General features: G+C 39.7%; 4 protein-coding genes across 13 annotated transcripts in view; 3 read left to right on the top strand and 1 right to left on the bottom strand.

Annotated features, from left to right (window-relative positions):
- Positions 1-11,412, top strand: part of nuf (rab11 family-interacting protein nuf) — a 52,611-nt gene extending 41,199 nt beyond the window's left edge. For 3 of the 10 annotated variants that reach the window (XM_015174969.3, XM_015174971.3, XM_015174972.3), the window contains 5 exons: positions 8,588-8,722; positions 8,786-9,242; positions 9,311-9,459; positions 9,707-9,745; positions 10,147-11,412. In XM_015174969.3, coding sequence (XP_015030455.1) covers positions 8,588-8,722; positions 8,786-9,242; positions 9,311-9,459; positions 9,707-9,745; positions 10,147-10,275 — 909 coding nt within the window. In that variant the 3' untranslated portion in view covers positions 10,276-11,412. Of the gene's footprint in view, positions 1-3,213; positions 4,272-4,676; positions 4,710-8,270; positions 8,489-8,587; positions 8,723-8,785; positions 9,243-9,310; positions 9,460-9,706; positions 9,746-10,146 lie in introns of those variants that run through there. The other 7 variants (XM_015174970.3, XM_002048358.4, XM_015174973.3 and 4 more) reach the window with 6 other exon arrangements.
- Positions 11,413-12,037: 625 nt separating this feature from the next.
- Positions 12,038-13,110, top strand: LOC6623513 (uncharacterized). Its single transcript, XM_002048357.4, has 2 exons — positions 12,038-12,195; positions 12,263-13,110. The coding sequence occupies exons 1-2, from the start codon at positions 12,159-12,161 to the stop codon at positions 13,033-13,035; spliced, it is 810 nt and encodes a 269-aa protein (XP_002048393.2). The 5' UTR covers positions 12,038-12,158; the 3' UTR covers positions 13,036-13,110.
- Positions 13,111-13,723: 613 nt separating this feature from the next.
- On the bottom strand, positions 13,724-14,337 carry LOC6623447 (uncharacterized). Its single transcript, XM_032434135.2, has 2 exons — positions 14,270-14,337; positions 13,724-14,207 (listed from the first exon to the last, which is right to left on the bottom strand). Exons 1-2 carry the CDS (start codon positions 14,292-14,294, stop codon positions 13,867-13,869), a joined length of 366 nt encoding a protein of 121 aa, XP_032290026.2. The 5' UTR covers positions 14,295-14,337; the 3' UTR covers positions 13,724-13,866.
- Positions 14,338-15,249: 912 nt separating this feature from the next.
- LOC6624469 (uncharacterized) lies at positions 15,250-16,530 on the top strand. Its single transcript, XM_002048355.4, has 3 exons — positions 15,250-15,401; positions 15,461-16,273; positions 16,340-16,530. Exons 1-3 carry the CDS (start codon positions 15,380-15,382, stop codon positions 16,405-16,407), a joined length of 903 nt encoding a protein of 300 aa, XP_002048391.1. The 5' UTR covers positions 15,250-15,379; the 3' UTR covers positions 16,408-16,530.
- The last annotated feature ends 3,041 nt before the right edge of the window (positions 16,531-19,571 follow it).

Here is a 19,571-nt window from a genome sequence, read left to right as displayed (position 1 = left end):
TAACTTTTCAAAAAGTTGTTCTAGTTACTCATATGTATTAACAATAACTAGATCACATTTGTTTTCTTTAGCTATTGCTGCAGCTTTTTAATTTATCTATCAAGTTTTCTCATGTTTCACTGTCCAAGAAGAGCTTGATTAGCTCTAGAATTATTTCCGTTATTGTTCGAGTTTCTTTAAATATTAAAATTAAATAAATTAAAGAAATTTGCTGCCGTTTAAAGTATTTTTTGTTTTTTAGCAAAATATTTGCTGCTTAGTATTTTTATATGTAAATGCTTATAAATGAGTGTGGCAGACATTGGAATGTCCATAAATGAATTTAATTCAATAAAATACACCCAGCCAAATTTCTTTTGTGCTTGTTTTTTTTTTTTCGTGTGTGGGCAGCAACCTTAAGAAAGCTGTAAAACTCAAAGTCACATAATTATGATTATAGTTTTTGGTTAATATCATTTTCATTTTCACGACATGCACGTTGCACGTTCTGTAGGTGCGTCATTAACTTAATTTTCATTGTCTCAAAGCGTGAGCGTCTGCAACTGCAACTGCAGCAGCAACAACAACAACAACTGCAACAACAACAACATCTGCACCTGCAGCCCGTCGAGGGCCAGCCACAAATCAATATGCATGAAAGCATCATAAAAATGTCTGCAGTTCATCTCACATTGAATATCACGCATACGCCACCGATTTATCGATTATGCCATGTTTATAAATGGCCGGCTATTAAAGCGGCTGCAGCTGATGAAAAACAAACACCAAATCTTTTTTTTTCTTACGCTTTTAGCTTGCAGTAAATTTACTGCGCTTTTCTGGAGAAATGCTTAAAATTAACAATTGAAAAAAAAAAAAACGCAGCGAAAAACTTGGCGACAGAGCTTAAATTGTTGTTGTGACTGGTGAAAGTTGTTGTTGTTGTTGTTGTTGTCTTGGCTGCTGTTGCTGCAATTTAGCAGAAACAAGTGCATAAATCAATGAAATATGTGATCAAGTTATTGGCAAAGCAGTTGACATTTTTTTAACCGATATACCTAACTTTATGGGCTGTACAAAATTCACAAATAGATAATCAAATGTGTATAAAATACTCATAGTATCGGGAGGCCCGCTAAAGATTTAATACTCCATGAGATATTTCACTTTTCCCTTTGGCAGATAAGTGAGAATAATAAAGCTCAATAATGCTGAGTTGCTGATGTTGATAAGATAACGCATATATGTAGGGAGCCTAGTGATAAATGTTGAGCTTGGGAAAGATATCTAGATAAACAAAAGAGTTTTCCATACAAGAACCTGCTTTTCGACCGATCGTTCCTATGGCAACTACCTGCAACAAAAAAGGGGTTTAAACAAATTTTAAGGATGAAAGCATTAAGACTTTCTCATAGAAACACAAACCCGCACAGACGGACATGACTATAGCAACTCGTCTGTTGATGCTGATTTAGATGTCGGATATGTCGCCTTTTATGTGTGACACATTTCATGAGAAAATTCATTGTGCCGTCTACAAGTGTATAAAATTAAAATAAGGCTTACATAGGGATTTCATTGAGCAAAAGGGTGCCCAATCAAGTTGGAGAATTAGAGCGGCAAATTGCATTGAAAAGAGTTTGCTTTAATTGTACATTTGGATGGGAATTGAATAAATGTAAATCTGTTGTGCGTTGTTTTAATTGTATTAATGAAGAAATTCTTAAAATTTTGCCATACTTAACACAATTCTGTGTTGTTTGGCCGCACATCCCGAATTGTTCTGAATATTTGCGCAGAAAATAAATGAGAATTTATTATGGCCGCCACTTAAAATCATTTGACATGCACAATTGTGCGATTCCACTAGCCGAATGGCTGCGGCGCGCTCTTCACATTGTGCTCTTGTGTGAATCATGCACAATTTATTATAAACAATTTAAGAAAAATTTAAGACTCATGCACAACATGACACATTTTCTTATTTCTTGAATTGAATCATCTAGAACATTTATGAGCACAAGTTGGATTTGGTTGGAAAAACAGCTGCAAAGCGCTGAAAAACCGAAAAGATGCCCCACAGGGCATCGCAATATTATGCAATGCAATAAGGCTGACGCTGGGGCAAAAATTGCAGCATTGAATGCTCCACTAAACAGCGCAAAAGACGCTCTGCGAAGACTCGCTGTAAAGTCTTCTGTGTTTCTTTATCTGCACGAAGTTCATCAATTCTGGCTGGAAATTAAACACAGAAGAAGACTCGCCAAGCCGAGCGCAGACCAAACTCAGTCGTGTAGAAAGAGGCGTGACCAGAAGAAGAGTGCTACGAGCAGAGGGCGGGGAGTGGGGTCGGATACCCCGAAGAACTTGGATCTTATGACTTTTGTTTGTCTGAGCGCGCGCGCGCATTTCCTGCCTGAAATACTGGCAAAAACATTGAAGCAGGGAAAATATTCTTGAATGCCATTCGCCAGTTTTCCTTTGTTTGATTATTTTGCATTCATATTGTGCGCAGTTACTGCAACTGCTGCAGCTTTTACTGCTGCTTTTACTGCTGCTGTGTGGGCCCCCGAAGCCATTGCTGGTTGGTGGAATCCGGAACAGTTTTACCTTTCAATTTGTTTGGCCTCGAGCTTGATTTTCATCTTGAGAAGGTCTCCTCTTGGGTTCAGTCTAATATCGTTTAAATTGCCGCGCTCTCTAATACAAATTAAAAATACCTCTGGCAATTGTTGTTCGCACCTGTTGCTGATTGTTGTTCTTTCGGGTTGAAGGAACTCATTAGGGAAATATGCGTGCACGCATTGCTCTATAATGTTTACAATGCGCGGATTTCTTTAATTTTACACCACAAGTTGGTCTCCGGTCAGCGCAGTCTAATTGCTGTGAGAGTTGACTTCAACATAATTGTTGTTTGTGTTTCGTTGGAGCGGCGCTGCTCTAAGTACAAAAATTCTGAGAAAAACTGTCCAACCGCAAACTTTTATTCAACCAATAAACATACAAAAGAGCTTGGCAATAAAAACAAATATAGCAAAAATAATTAAACAATATTGTTTATATAAAATAATAAAATATAATATAATAATTGAAAATTAAACTCAATTTTTTATTAACTAAACGTGATTCCATATAACTTAAAAATAAGATTAATTTAACAAAAGCAAGGCAAACATATGCTAAAAGTCGATCGAATAGTTCCTAATTTAATTTAAATTTAATGCGTTTTTATAGTGTGCAACAATGCACAGAAAAGTGCCCAACAAGTTATAAAAAATGTTTTAAAAAACAAAAACCTAAGTCTAAATATCCCAAAAATGTGCCTTAAAAATTGAAGTAAAAAAAAAACTGACTGCAACAACAAAAATCAACAAAAATCAACAAAAATCAACAAACATCAGCAAACATCAATCCATACAGCAAGTGTGAATACCCAACGCCCAGTGCCACGCCCCTGACTAAAAAATACCTAAGCCAAAAGAAAAAAAACACCTTCAAATCGTAGAAAACAAAACAAAAATCGTCTAAAAAAAACGGAAACAAAAAAAATCATGAGTAGTCAACCTGCCAGCCAGCCCGATAGCATTGACTTAGCCTATGATATGTGGGCGGGTCAATTCGAATTTGTCGGACCCACAGCGAATGCAGCAGCAACAACAGCAATAAATCAGAAAAGCGGCGCACTGAACAACAACAACAACAACAATAACAACTATAATTGTGTGAAATTTGGCAGTGAGCGAAACGCTAGTCAAGAGCTTTCGTCAGAGGACAGTCTGGAGGATTTGAATTTGAATTTCAATACGAGCTCCACTCAGAATCCTCTGTGCAACGCCTACAGTTTGGGCGTAGGCGTAGGCGTGGCTGGGCAATATACTGGCTTTGGCAAGCAGCCCATATTGTTCGATCAGGAGACGTTTCTCAGTCTCAATCCGGCTGATTTTGAGAATATTGTGCCATCCGATTCGGAGCCCAATTCGCTGGTGTTCATCGAAAACAAGTTAGAAACGAACAACAATAGTTTGGAATCGAATAATAATAACAGCAACAGCAACAGCAACAACAATAATAATAATAATAAAATATACAATTTGGAAACGTTGACAAGTAAATTCAATAATAAGACAAACAATACGAATACAAACGGTTTCAAATTGGAAAACCTTAAGAACTTCAAGAACAAATTGCTCTGTGATTTTGAGGAGAACGGCAACGGAGGAGCCGCAAACGGCACAAATAGCAAAATGAACGGCGCCCTTAGCGCGGAGATTTGCGATAATTTCAACGAGCAAGTAAGCAAAACCCTCCACAATCGAACCAGAATAGCTTCTTAAATATTACATGTAATGTGTCCGATGCAATTGCATTAAAACGTTCCCCCTCTCCATCATTGCGGGTAATTTAATTGTGTGGCTATTCGAAATGTTTAGGGTTGCGTGGAACCCAAACGGAATTTCAATGCCACAAGAGTATATATGTAGTAGTTATTGTAGATTCCCCCCCGCTTGGTTTCAGTTTGCACTGAGTCTCTAGTATAGCATGTCAATAATGTCAATTTACTATAAATAAGAGGCGCTGTCAAGTCACATAGTTTAGTCGACCTCTGGATTGTTTCGTGAGAACTACTAAAATATATATGGGAAAATATATGTGTAAAAAGTCAACAGATTTATGTGAAGTTTATTCAAATTGTTGCTACGACTTGAACTAAAATGCTGGAAACAAACGATGTAAGTGTTGAAAAGGCAAAAACATGCACCAGTGTTGCAAAGGCATATACAAATCAATACAGTAGTGTTTGAAAGGTATACATAAACAAATGAAGTAGTGTTGTAAGGGCGTATTCAAACAAATGCCAGTGTTGATCAAAAACATTCTGAAATTATTTCATTTTCATTTGCAAGCTGAAAAACATTTGCGTAGTGCCCAATTATCTGTAATGTTTTTTTGTTCGAATTGTTTACACATTTCCTTGACATATTTACCTTAGAAAAAAAAATTTAAACAAACATCGTGTTTTTCTTGTTTTTATAGAATATTTTTGTGTAAATTGCAAACATCTGCCGAAAATAAACAGAAAACACATAAATTATCTTTCGTAGAGTCCGAGAAATGCGTCAAATGAGTTCAGCTGCTTAAAAAAGAAAAGAAAAAAAAAATAGAAAAATACAAGAAAAATTAGAAATTCCCTAAAAATAAAACAACTTTGATGAATGAACCTAAAATAAATGAATGAACCGAAACCTAACCAAACGGATGATTAGTGTGTGAAAATGTGTCAACGAAAGTAACCGAGAAGTGAGAAATGGGAACAGAAGCGTCTTTTGGGCTCTTAAGTTTCTAAAACAGATTAATTTGCCGCAGTGCGAGAGAACTAATGCGATTGCAACAGTTGCGGGGCAAATTAAATGTGGCATATTAAGATATATGCATGTAGTTAGCTGCAACGTGTACTTTTCCCAGTCTGCGGCACCATGGGGCATACATGGGGCTAGCTGAGAATTCGACATGCAACTAATTGCATGATGCAATTTTCCAGTTTTATGCATGACTACAGCACTCATTCACTCCCATTGAAGCCTATTGGGGTCTGCTAATTGGGCATACAGCTGTGAATGCGAGCATGTTATTAATCAAGAGCAAAACTCTCGTGTGCTCTTAAAAGTCTTCACAAGCAACAGGCCCTGGAGGTCACTGGCGCTCCGATAAGACAGCAAACGGATGCCTCTTCCAGCGTCCACTTGTTTACTATATGCTCCAACATATGCCTCTGATATATGGTAATCGGAACGGACTCTCGTTTGATAAATGTAACAAATGGGATCATTGTGTTGCCAGCGGAAGAGTGTTGCAAGTGTTTCTTTGTTTGTTGTTCGAAATCTTTTGAGGTCAAAGCTAATGCTGACTTTGATGGGCCGTGCTGTAAAGTTGTTCAATTGAAGTTTATGAGCTGCCAATGTGTGGATAATGGGCTTTAAGTGAGGGAAGTTGCTTTAAATCAATATCTTTGAGAACTATTAATTGGATTGATAAATGTTTAATAAGAGTTTCGGAAAGCTAACTGAATTCGTTTTGAGAAGAAAGCAAACTCAACTTGACTGGCTCAAATAATTAACTCTAGTTTGAAAAGAAAAGTTGTAGAAATGTAATTTTATTGAAAGGCTTTTAGAATCATGTGTTAAGTCTGTTAAATATGTCATTCGATTTCTTATAGCAATTCCTTTGATTTTGTTCGACAAATTTCACCAACTTGTTCAGCCGTCTGCCTAATGCATTTTCCTAACCCCTGCCGGCTGTATTTCTTTTGCTGCGCACACTTTTCCATTATTGAGTACCCATTTCCCCCCATTATGTCACCTGTCACATTGTGAAAACTTTCCAGTTCACAGTTTCCTCTGCTGCCAGTGTTGAAATATAACAAAATGTTCACAGGGTGTTTCAAGCAGACCACATTGACCCTCGGGCGCTAACTTGGCTTACATTTTTTGATGGGCTGCAACAAAAGTGACAAGAAAACGTGTGGCATATAGAAATTTCTACCTGCACTTCCCCTCTGCTTCCCTCCTTCTCTCTCTGTGTATCTCTCTCGCTCTCGCACATATGCTTTTCCTGTTTAACAACGGCACTTGTTACTTAATGCGTCTGCTTGGATTTTTTTTTATTATTTTCATTTTATGTGTAGTGTATTTTTTTATGGCTTGTACTTTTTGTTTATTTTGGCCAACGGTTTTTGTTTTTGTTACCCCTGCCCCTTTCTTTTCTGTAGAATTTCAATTAGATTCTAGTTGTCTGCCTTAATGTTTGTACTATAATTTTTGGCATGGTTCATTGTACACATATTTAAGTAACCGAGGCCCTAATAGAGCCAGCCCCCTTCATATGGCACTAAAGACTTTGACTCAGCGAACCCCTCTCTCTCTCGCTCTCGCTCTCGCTCTGTAGCTGTCTCTCAGTCATAGATAGTTTACATGTCATTTTCGGGGGCCTCATTCCTAGATCTTTTCAGTTGTTGACTTACCGCGCGTCGCGTTGTTTGTTCATTCTGTTCGATAATATATAGAAATATATAATATAGTCTCTATTCAGCTCTCAGTATTTGCGTTGACGTCAAATTGTTTTGTGCTTTGCAGTGTCTCATTTGTTTTTTGTTTGCCAATTTTTACGCTGCTCTTCCCTCGAATGTCGCAAATTTCGGTTAATTAAGCCTAATTGAACCCTTTGCCTACAGTTTGACAGCGGCTGCACAGACCAAGTCAGCCACAATTTTTGTGTCGCATTTTATTCAATTGAACTTTTCACTTGACTTTTTGTAAGCAGAAAGCGTTGTGAGCATAAACAAATGTATATATGTGATGAGCGCAGAATTCTGTTTATATTTAATCTAATTTTTCTACTTTTGATAATCTTCAGAGTTGACAGTAAAAATGTTTCTCAACACTAGACATTTCTTTTCATTTGTTTAGTCTGTCTAGCATATTACTTAGTATTAAGTTTCCGTCTATAACTTATCAAATCTAAAAAGCTTCTTTTTATTCGTTTTGCAACACTGACAAGCCTTGCTTAATGGCTTCAAATTTACATTTACAACACTGTTCGATTAGAATGCAACGGAAACTGCCACACTCAGCATCTGTATGGGCTATCAGTTACCCTGTATTCCACTTGCAACACAAATGCGCATCCGCCTTAAACATTTCTTATCGGCAGAGAACAGCAGCTGAGCACACAAATGCCGAGTGATTTCTTATATGCATGCTGCATATAAATGCATGCACATATAGAAGTGTATATATACATGCATTGATAATTACACTGAACAGCAGTTTTAGCAAACTAAAATCGCTGAAGTCAACAATTTGGTTTCACATAACGACCAAAAATAGTTAATGAATGCAACGCCAACATGTTGTTGTTGGGGGGCCTGTTTCACAATTGGAAAACACTTGGGCGTATACTTAATATTTATGAAATTTATATGGGCTAGGCATGCCTAATAACACTGTGCAACACACAATTAAAATCTAACATATATATAAAACTTATGAATGTAATTTCTATTCCATCTAATTATTAAAGTAATAAAACAGTTTTCAAAAAGTAAACATATCTGATGCTTGCACTTTGCAGACCCTTTGGTTTATAGTTAGTTTCATGATTTTGTTGCGCAGTGTAATTAAGTGTTGCCAGCCTACAGTGTGCGTCGCTTGCCGTCTTCTTCTTCGGCTCTGTCGAACAAAAAACAAATAAAACAGCCTCCGGCTGAGTTTGCAGTCGGTTGGGGCAAGCAAATGTGCAAAGACGACGCCCGACGCGCAAAGCCAACAAATATTTGTTGAATTTTTGATGAGCGGAGTGCAACAGCATACAGGCAGGCAGGCACATAGAGACATATAGAGACCCAGATCATGTATATATCATATATATGCAAATGTATTTGAAAAATCACATGGCTGATGTGCAGTTGGTGAATGAGCTGCTCCACGATTTGCGGCACATGAAAAGCGATTGTGTTAGTAGCGCATCAATGGAATTCTTTTTATCAATTCGAAACTTCAGCAGTAAATAAACAATTCAATTTACCATTCGCAATCTTTTGTGGCTCTTTCAGCTGGAGCTGCTGCAGCGCAAGGTGGACGATCTGTCCGATACGCAGAACATAGCCGAGGATCGCACGACGCGCACCAAGACTGAATATGCGGTGCTCCAGGCGCGCTATCACATGCTCGAGGAGCAGTACAGAGAGGTAAGTAGCTGCAACAGTTTGACAGTCACAGCACAATTCTAAATCTTATGCTTTTCGCAATAGTCGGAACTGCGCGCCGAGGAGCGTTTGGCCGAGGAGCAGAAGCGTCATCGCGAAATTTTGGCCCGTGTGGAACGCGAAGCCTCGCTGCAGAATGAGAATTGCCAGATGAAGATCAAAGCTACCGAGATCGAGGCGAATGCACTGCGCGATGAGGCGCAACGGTTGCGTGTCTTGTGCGATAAACAGGCCAACGATTTGCATCGCACCGAGGAGCAGCTGGAGCTGGCACGCGATCAGATTGCCGCCCTGCAGCAGGAATACGATGAACAATTGCAGACGGTGCGCCGGCACGAGCAGGAGAAAAAGTCCACCGAGGAGCTAATGCTCGAGCTGAGTCGCGAACTGCAGCGCGCCCGCGAGGAGAATGGGGCACGTGCCATGCCCACCACATCGCCGGAGAGCATAAGACTGGAGGAGCTGCATCAGGAGCTCGAGGAAATGCGCCAAAAGAATCGCTGTAAGCAGTCCACAACAGCCTTAGCCAATACACTTTACTCACTTTACACACGCTCGTTTTTCTTGCAGCCCTTGAGGAGCAGAACGAGGAGCTGCAGGCAACCATGCTGACGAATCAGGCCACCATGCTGACCAACGGCGTGGAGCAGGGTCGTCATCTGTTGAACGGCACCCTCAACAATCTGGCCCAGGAGCTGGAGGAGATGTCACAAGCTCAGGTTTGTAATGTCATGCTCAAATACGCGCACTACTACCCGTGCTTTGCTCTATTGCTATTCTAATGCCGCGATCCACGCCCACAAAACATTTGTCAAAACACGCCGCCCACGCACAGTCATGCTTTTTTTAGTCGCACAGTTTGAGAGTCCCGCTGCATACACACCTTGTGCCCGTTTCGCATTGCGTCGTTTGTTCTTATCATCATATATATATATATATATTTATATTGTATTTATTGTATTACAGGATTCTGTGGATTCAGCCACATTAGCATCCTTAAGTCAGGTAATGCGCATTCACCAAGATAAAAACAAAACCAACAAAAACTAAAGCACAAAACCAAAGGCAACAAAAAATTACACAAAAACACGGTTTTGGAGCCGCTGTGCATGAGCTGTGTGCAGTTTGACAGCCACTGTTATATGGTTGTGGTTCACGTTTATTTATTTTTTTTTTTATTATAATTATTTGTTTTCGGCACTTAACTCTTGCGAAAATTTGAAATCTTTTCTGTTGGTTTCATTGGGTGCTTAACAACAACATTTTCAAGATCATCAAACCTCATAAAATTCATGTTGTATATAAAAGTGTAAATATAAAAGGTGTCATTCATGCCTGTCTTTGTGTTGGGATGTTAATCGCCGTTGAAAGTGTATCTAATTGATCGGTTTCCAATCAACTTACAGCTGCAACAGGCCTTCCAGGAAAAGGAAGATGAGAATGTGCGCCTCAAGCATTATATCGATACGATCCTGTTGAACATTGTGGAGAACTATCCCCAGCTGCTCGAAGTCAAGCCCATGGAGCGCAAATAGAGCAACGCAAAAAATAAAGAACAACCATATTAAATAGTAAAACTAAACCCAGATACTGCGGTAACTGGACCACCTAAACTAAACTCAAAAGAAAACTAAAACAAAAAAAGAAAAGCAGCAGAGCAAGATTAACTAACTAATGAACTACTTTAAAATACATTTTAAGCACTCGCCCCATATATTTATGTATACAGTTTAAGTCGTAATTTATTTTATAACAATTTATTGTAGTTTTTAAACCGAACAACACAAGTGAACAGAACTACAAATTTATGTGAAATTAGTTTAAAATTTTGTTATTCATATTATATTTCTTTGTCAAACTTTTTAACCAATCGTTATGTATAACAAATTTCATGTTTGTAAAATAGCAACTAAACCAATATTGTCAAAAAAAAAACAAAAAACAAAAAAACAAAACAAAAGAAACCCAGCAAATTGTTTATAGTTTTTGTAGTGTTGTTGAGCCCTGAAGATATTAACTGTAACAATTATTAGTTCATAAGATTATACACCTTTTAAAATCAACAATATTTATTAATATACAAGAAATAATTATAACCATGTATATGATGTGTATATGAGTAGGCATAGAGACAAGGTCCGAGTACCCTAAAAATGATGATGATATATCTATATATATTTATATATGATTTCAACATTGTTAAATATAGTTTAGTACTGGGCAGCGCTTGGGAAACTTTTGTTCGTTTAAAAACATTATACTCTCATGTTTTCTTTATATAGTATGTGTATGAAGTTTGTTCAAAATCTTCTACAGTTCATTTATATTCTCTTCCTGCTCCTAATCAGTTTTTTTATATCTTCAACATTTTGTCTATTCTCTTTTCTTATATTATCTAAACACTTTTGTGTTCAAATTCAAATTCCCAAGCGTCTTTAGCTGCCCAGATACTAACCCAGATCGATGAAGAGCCTATCAAAAATTTGCGTTTATGGTATGGACAATCCCCAGGATATGTAGTCGGAGTTTTAGTTAAAACTTGATCTAAGAGAAGGCAAAGAAAGTTTTAGGTCGAACATGATAATAATTAAAAACAAAAAAAAAAAACCAAACTTATATAACTGAATTACGTAATAATGATGCATATGTGTTTTGTAAACTTAAATAATGGACGTAATGTGCAAAGTTTTAGGGATCGCTAAGCGGTTCGATTAAAGTACATAGATCGTATTCGAGCTGTGGACGAGCCCTAATAGCGTAAACCTAAACTCAACGATAACTTAAAACGGAACTCAAAGTGGTCAACTCTCTTTTTACCAATATATATATATATATATATATATGTGTATACCAATAATACCAACTATCTATATCAAAACTAAATTTAACGATTTGCTAATCAAAATATTTGATGCCTTAAATGATTTTTAAAAGTTTTAAGAACTTGATTTTTATAATAGAAAGCAAGTAGGTGTTGCAAAAGGCACGAAATGCGATCTGCTAAGCTTGTAGATAACACTTAAAAGTCCATTATATTTTAACTAAATATATGTAATACTATATCTGTGCCCCATAGCATAGAATTTTAAATTGTAATTTACACCAAGCAAGTGTACGAAATATTACTAAAAATAATAAAAAAGAATTTTATAAAACATTTCAAAGAAATGAGCTTAGCATTTCTTTCAAATTAATGAAGTGCCAGAAACGCACCCGTAAAAAATATAAATAATCATAATCGTGGGATATATTGAGGAAAGCTTTGTCAAAACAGGTTCTGAAATATTACGTTAAGTCATCACAGCTGTTGGATTCAATTGTAAACGGGTTGGTAACATCGGCAGTTCTCTCAAATCGTATAAAAGCCCTTGCCAAGATTCGGTTCAGGACACAGAAGTCAAACAACTCGAAGTCGAAGATGATGGGAAAGGTGCTCCTTTTGGTTTTGGCCACAGGTGAAAACTCAGCTCGAAATGTATTGGCAGCATCCAGTCTCACTTGATATCTTACATGTCTTCGTAGTGCTGCTGTCTTCCGTATTTGTCACAGCGCAGGTGAAGCCAAGTACAGAGATCGGTCGGGTTACTGTCCAAGTGCCGTTGCTGTCGAATGGAAAGCCCGTTATGACCCAGGATAAGGATAAGGATCGGGTGGAGGTGGCGCATGTGGTGGAGCTGAAACCGGGCAAGGTGGTAGGCGAGGAAGTGCTGGTGCCACCCACAGTTAAAGTGCCGCAGGCCAAGGTGCGAAATATGAGAGCTATTGTCGAAACGGTGAATCCCGGAGTACCCAATCATAATATACCCAATTCTGGCGTACCAAATCATGGTATACCGAAGCCGGGAGTCGAAAACCACAGCTTGCCCAATCCTAGCGTATCCAATGTAGGTATCACCCAACCAGGAAATCCACATTCCGGCACACAAAGTCCCGCCTCGGAAGTTCAACCAGTTGTCGTTCCACCACCTAGTACCACGCATACACCAGATGTGTCGACCACGCGCATGCCATCCAAGAACTGTCATCAGCTGCTGTTGGCTGGCACCACAGGCCCATCCATTGGGTTGCCAGTTCCGCCAACTCCCGTGGAGAGCTGCGATAGGCTGTGCACCAAATTTGAGCTGAATCCGATTTGCGCCCACAACGGCATCTGCATCCATGAGTTTCCCAATCAATGCATCATGGACACCTTCAATTGTAAGCATCGCGATTTGTCCTTCCGTGCCGTGGATGAGGATATCTGCCGCATGGGCTTGTGCGCTCGTCGCTGCAAAGAGGAGGATCTTAAGATGTGAGCTTGGTTGGTGCCTGAAACCATTTACAATTTCTCACATAAAAATAATACATTTCATAATAAACAATAATAACAATTGCAATTGAAAATATACTTCTGGCAAACAGCAGCTAAAACCCGATATTTTCTTTAAATATTTGTTCTCGTTCGGGGTATTATAATTTGGTCACGAAATATATTTGTTTTATATAAGAAGTAATTAGCTTTCTCAAAACACTTAGTATGTATGTTTTAGTTGTTTATTTATATATAATACATTTATATAATATTTATAATTGATCACTATGAACGAAGTCGATGTAACCATGTCCGCTTGTCTAGTCTCACAGTTATCAAGCTATTCTAATTAAATTCTCTTTATATATAATATTTTAGTATATATATGTTTGTTTTTAAAACAACGTAAGTATGCTGCTGACAAGAGTGAATTATTTGTACAACATGGAACTATTCTATCATATAGCTCCTAGAAAAACAGTCGGTCATAATGAAGGCTTTATATGGAAAAGTGTGTTGCTTTTTAATATATTTCTTCTATGAGAATCAGCAGTTGCGAGCTTTACCATGCTCATAACTGTATAAATGGCCCAATACATATATTTATTATTATTATTATTTAATTACTTTTTTATTTAATAAGTTACTAAGTTAAGCTTAGTTTTTAGCACAAATATACAAAACTTATACTGTTATTATTATATTGTCTTTAATTTAATAATACATAAAAAATATTTTGTATTATTATCATTATTAATTTTTATTATTATTATTAGTCATTATATTGATTATTATTATAACTCTTCAGCCAACTTCCGAATAGCCCATTTTCTGCTCACTGCGTCAGGCGCAGCTCGCGTCGATCCTCCTTGCTGCAGAGTGGCTGATAGCCTTGGGTGCAGCGATAGTTCTCGACAATATTGAAGCGTTTCCGGGGATTGCGACAATTGTAGGCGGCCATGGTGCAGCGGCTGGTGAACATTTGCAGGCACTGACCATTGTCGGCGCAGACCTCGATGTCGTGATCGGTGCAGGCGAAGTCGCATCTGTCGGGCACCGGATGGATCGTCTCATCCAGCCAGATCATTTGCCCATGCTGATTGACCGCCGGTAGGTGGCTCCGCTTTGCTGGCAGCACAGTGGCGCTCGCAGCGGCGGCGGCAATGGCAAAGCAAACTAGAACGGAAGAATGACACAATTACAGTTTGAGTAGCTAAGTCAGTGCTTGTCAAACTAACAGAGACAGAGCAGCGAATGCTTCATGTTTTTAGGCTATTCGGACTTGGCTGTTGTTGTTGTTGTTGTTACCTTGCTGCATGTGCATCAACTGTTGAACTGCTATTTCTGCACCTGCCACAAATGTTTTTATAACTGAATATTGCCACATGGGCAACTGGCAAATTTGCAGCTTTCTGCTTTTGTTGCTTTTTGCCATAATCCTTTATTTTAACACCTCAGAGAAATATGCAAAACTGAAATATCATCATGATTAGCATGGGGCCTGTCATTTATTCGTCGTCTGCCTGCCAAAAATAAAACCTTTTGTTTTTATTTTTGGTGTGGAGAGGGGGCGGACGGAGTACCCGTGGGAAATTTGCATTTGTTTCTTTTGTGTATGCCAAATAATAACGTGCTGTTTATTTGTTATTTTATTTTTAAAATTTAATTTATTCAGTTATTTATATTAAAATGAATATTCGTTTTAAGTGCGCTGTGTGAGGTGTTGCTTTTTTTTAAGTACCATCAATTTCCGGGCTGTGAAGCATAACTTCGGCCTGAGCCTAAAAATATGTTTCAGAAATTGGAAATGAGCTCCTAAGTGTATGCCTTTTTATTTTTATTGTGTGCTCATCTTTTTTATTGTGTGGTGCACATTAATCTAATACCAGTTTTTAAATTTTGTGCTCCAGAAATTGTCGTGAATCCTTTTCCATCAGCTTATTGTCACACCCCAATCAGGGCTTAACAACAAGTTAAAATATTGTGTATACATAATATTCCATAAGGAAGCGTTTAATGCAAAGCACAGATATATCTGACAATATTTCGCTTAGCCAGCCGACCGCTCAGGCAAATCGAAACCAGTTCCTTTAGAGAGCGCCGAGTACAGAGACTGAGTACAGAATTTACAAAGCTTCGTGTTTAAATTATCATAAAAAGTTCATTAGGAAACAAAAATGCTTATGTCAAACAAAAACAATTGATGTTTGATCAGTTTGGGAATCGTATAAAAACTGGCGGCTGCTAAAGAAAGCTGTACAGAACGTCGCCGAGCGTCTTGAAGTGAAAGTGAATCGCCAGTAGAGCCTGTTGATATCGAGTGATCTTTGTGGATACCAAGAGACAAGATGAGAGCTTTTATCATATTCGGTGAGTATATTCTGAAAGATTATAAGAGACTCGGATATAACCGAAATCGTTCAATGTAGCCCTACTCGCACTGGCGCACGCCGAGGAGCTGGACAAGCCGGAGCAGCAGTCGCCTCATCCCATCGAGCTGCCGGCGCACATTCAAACCCTGATAACCAATCACATCAATCATGTGTTGGCGCAGAAGCCAAACGGGCAGCCCACAACGCTGAGCGGCCACGTGCCACAGGTTGCAGATGGCAAGGAAAATGGGCATGGAAATGCACAGGCGAATGCAGCAGCAGTGCCGCATTTGGATTTGCTGCCACCACACGTTGAGCGGCCGAAGGTGCCGCAGGTGATAAATCATCAGGCAACGGCCACATGGCAGCATGCGGCTCCTGTTGCGGGCTACAACAAAGTGGTGATGCCGCCGGTGTCGCAGATTGTGGTCTCAGTGCCCGGCCAAGCGCCGCTGGACATTGGCGACAAGGTCAACAAGATACAGCAGCACGTCAGCCATGTGATGCAACAGGCGCAGACGCACATACCCCAAGCCATCAATCAGTCGATCAAAGAGCACGAGAAGCTCCAGGCGCAAAAGCAGAACGAGCAAAGTAGCAGCACCTCCACCACCAGCACCACTAGCACCACCACCACCACCAGCACCACCACGACAGCTCAGCCCAGCCACTATAAGGCGCGTTTGCTGACAGCCGATGAACAAGTGCCTGAGCTGCTCGAGCAGCAGCGCGAGCTACAGAAACTGGGCAAATGCAACTTCCAGTGTCCAGAAAAATCGCTGCCCGTCTGCGCCACCAATGACAAGTGCGTTGTCGAGTTCCCAGGACAATGTGAGCTGAGCGAATGGAACTGTTTCAATACCAAGAACGGTGAGTTACTCGCGAATCCTTAAATAGCCCATCAACTGTATTTAATATATTTAATTTGATTTCTAGTATTCCATCAAGTGCATGACGACGAGTGCAATAACACAATCAAATGCTATGATCAAGATATGATGTAGACAGAGCATCGGAGGGAAAGGAAGAGACCGAGGGAGAGAGAGAGAGACGTTTGTAAGCAGTTTTACAATTCCTAACTAACTATATAATTAATTAAATATCTGTTCGGTTGATTATTAAGCTAAGTTAGAGTATACTAATATTGTTGTCTGACTACTCTTGACTATTTTCTGCGAGACTAGGCCTGCAACTTCCAGTTTTGTCTCAATTGGACTCAATTTAGATAGAGCAATCAAAATTCGTATTTTCATTAGGTTAAGATTCCTACCTTCCTACCTTTTTTCAAATATTTACGCTTGTTATTCTATCTATAAGGAAAGAGTATCCTATAGTATATACAACAGTCTGCCTTTGAAAATTGTATAAAGTGCTGTTGAGTTTGACAAGCAAGTTTGACAAGGCTTTGCACTTGTTTTGGCTTTGCATCTTAAAGATACTTTTATGCTGAAATTCACGCTACACAAATAAGATTTTGGGCAACAAACGCAGATTGAAATGCCGCTCATTACTCTTCAGATCAATTGGCAATCGTCACACTTTCCACACATTGCTCGCAAAGCCCCTGGCAGACGGCAATCATCCAATTTGTCAAAATGGCTTATTAACGGATTTGGCCAAAGCCCAGAACGCACAGCGCACAAGCCAGGCCAAGTAAGCGGCAATGCCAATGCCAATGCCAATTGGGAGTTGAGCTATCGACCAGCCAGCTGCTCCGCTTGAATGGGAATACTTTTTTTGCCTTTCTGGTTTTTTCTTTTTTGCCTGCTTATCAAATGTAGTCGCATGCAGAGACATGCAAAGACTTCGATAAATGACAGACGCCTCCTGGTTGGCCGCCTGTCAGCATTCATTCTCATTGCGATAGACGTTGCAGCTAGCTAGGATTTGGACTTGGCCACAGGCTGAGAGTGGGGCTGAGACTGCGGCTAAGAGTGGGGCTGAGACCTCGAGCTGCCATTAAAAAGCACTTTATGAATATGCGGCTGGCCAAAAAGAAATCGTTGCTTTTCGTTTGCATGCACTTGTATCAAATTTGCATAACCAGCGAAAGGCTATAACAGTTACGAGAGCGCGTTTGCAACATCATGTAGAGCATAGCAAAATAATTGCAACACATATGGGTACAGGGTTTTATTAATGTCATGAGATGTATAACTCTTAGAAGGAGACATTTCCGAACCCATCAAATATATATATTCTAGCTCAAGCGGTTTGATATAGACATGTCTGTCTGTCTCTTTACATGACAACTAGTCTCTCTTCTTGAAACTTGGCTTAGGTCAACCTTTCTGTGGCAGGCAGCACATAGGTCGGAAGGAAGGTCGGCCAGCTCGGACACCATATATTATACAGCTTCCCTTGGAACAATCGGTTGAAAGATACTTTCTCAAACTCTGACATATCTGTAAAAAGATAAACGTCTTTTAGGGCTTTGCAGATATTCGTACTCTCTCATTTTATTCTTCAACCTAAACTTTTACTTAGGGTATTTGAAATTCGTGCATGTGGCAGCTTTGCGCTATACGTTTCATGTTAGAAACTGAGACGTCCACGCGCCTTTTGGGGCCCATAAATTTCACATTTGCAGTTAGCCCGGGGAGCTGCCTGTCTGCTGCTCTGTTCTACAAATATTTGACTTAGTTTCGCTTCATCTGGCTGCTCGCTGTTGCTGCTCCCAGCTGCTGCTGCTGCGGCTGCCCGCTGCGTGTCTGCCACGCATGCGCCATCTTTAACAACGTCTCCCGGGGAGGCAGCAGCTGAAATAGTTGCAACAGCACCGAAAAGCTCCGTTAACATTGCACGTTCCTTATCTCTGAATGTGTTAGCCGCCTGGTTGGCTGCTTTTACTTCTGGCGCGGCTTCTGGACCGACCTGGACTGGACTACAACTGCTCGCGCTTAATGCCAAATGCGTGAGCTGTGGGCCGTGCCGCAGTTTTGATAGCTGACTCTGAAACTGAACCGAAACTAAGCTAAACCCGATGGGAACGCACGCACACACATTTGGTATCCATTACAAATGCTGCGACGGGGCATCTGTCAATCAGAAAATCAAATGAAAAACATAACTCAGAGAACCGCGAAGCCTCCAGCTTTGATAAATGACAATCTGAAGTGGAACTTACATTTGCTTAGATTACACAGAAAAAAGAAGAATAGAAGATTGAAGTAGAAGTGAGAAACAAACATAGAAATATGTTTGGGAAAGTGTTTTGTTCTGTGTGAAAGTTTTCAAAACGAAGAGCCAAAGAAAGTTGTATGATAATTGCCCAAAGGTCGTGAATCTCTCGGACTCTCCGGCGATTATGCAATGTTTATGCGTGCTATACAAATCTGCGACAATGAAACAACGTTGAAGCTGCCCAAAAGAAAAATATGAAAATATTGTGTACTCATCCAAATGCCCTTTCAGTTTCGAGAGCAACCAAATGCTTTGTTGCGGGTTGTTGCGCTTGGGAATTTCCCCAATTCCAATTCCAATCCCAATTCCCAATTCCAGCTGGGAATCAGCAGCATCCAGCAGTTGATCGGGCGCCCAGCTCACCTAGAGAGAGAGAGATCTCTATCTTGCAGCTCCAGAGCGTGCTGGGCATAAAAGAAACTACTTTGGCCAGCTTTTTGAGCTTTGAGCTCTCCAGAGATCTTCGAATCTGAAACTCTGGCTTATTACAAATTCTAATCACATGCAATCACCGATCACCGTTTCTTTTCGTTTCGATTCCTCTTTATTTTCATTCCACTCTTCGAATGCTATCGAAGGTGTGAGGGGGGAGCGGGCGGGGGGGGGGGGGTGGAGTCGTACATTGGCCTGGTACCGAGTCGATGGGGCTGTCGCTTATCGATTAATCATCAAATTAAAAATTACTAAGCCCAAAGCGTGGAGCGTGGCCGAAAACAGCATAGCCACAGCTTCTCCATAAATCCCCTCCCGCCTTTGGGGGGTTGGGGGGGACAGCTACCTATAAGTACGCACATCACATTGCTCTTTGCCTGGCTTGTGTTTTTTTTTTTTTTTGGCACTTAACCCTACCAATTTAAACAATATATAGAATTTCATGGCTAAAACCGCACTCATTTCGATTTGCTTTTGAACTTAATTTTTGGCCAAAATTAGCAATTGTTTGGCTAGTGGGACGAGAGGAAATGCTATGTAGAAAAACTTCAAG

This window comes from Drosophila virilis, chromosome 3, assembly GCF_030788295.1.
Source record: "Drosophila virilis strain 15010-1051.87 chromosome 3, Dvir_AGI_RSII-ME, whole genome shotgun sequence".
Taxonomy (NCBI): Eukaryota; Metazoa; Arthropoda; class Insecta; order Diptera; family Drosophilidae; genus Drosophila; species Drosophila virilis.
Note: the sequence above shows the minus strand (reverse complement) of the source record. Positions and strands in the feature narration are given on the sequence as shown.

Excerpts from the sequence above, each read along its gene's own strand:
- LOC6623513 (XM_002048357.4), top strand. The coding sequence starts at position 12,159 with ATGATGGGAAAGGTGCTCCTTTTGGTTTTGGCCACAG. Across the intron at positions 12,196-12,262 it reads CCTTTTGGTTTTGGCCACAG|TGCTGCTGTCTTCCGTATTT; the intron begins GTGAAAACTCAG and ends ATGTCTTCGTAG.
- LOC6623447 (XM_032434135.2), bottom strand. The coding sequence starts at position 14,294 with ATGAAGCATTCGCTGCTCTGTCTCT. Across the intron at positions 14,208-14,269 it reads GCATTCGCTGCTCTGTCTCT|TTTGCTTTGCCATTGCCGCC; the intron begins GTTAGTTTGACA and ends CTTCCGTTCTAG.
- LOC6624469 (XM_002048355.4), top strand. The coding sequence starts at position 15,380 with ATGAGAGCTTTTATCATATTCG. Across the intron at positions 15,402-15,460 it reads GAGAGCTTTTATCATATTCG|CCCTACTCGCACTGGCGCAC; the intron begins GTGAGTATATTC and ends CGTTCAATGTAG. Across the intron at positions 16,274-16,339 it reads CTGTTTCAATACCAAGAACG|TATTCCATCAAGTGCATGAC; the intron begins GTGAGTTACTCG and ends TTTGATTTCTAG.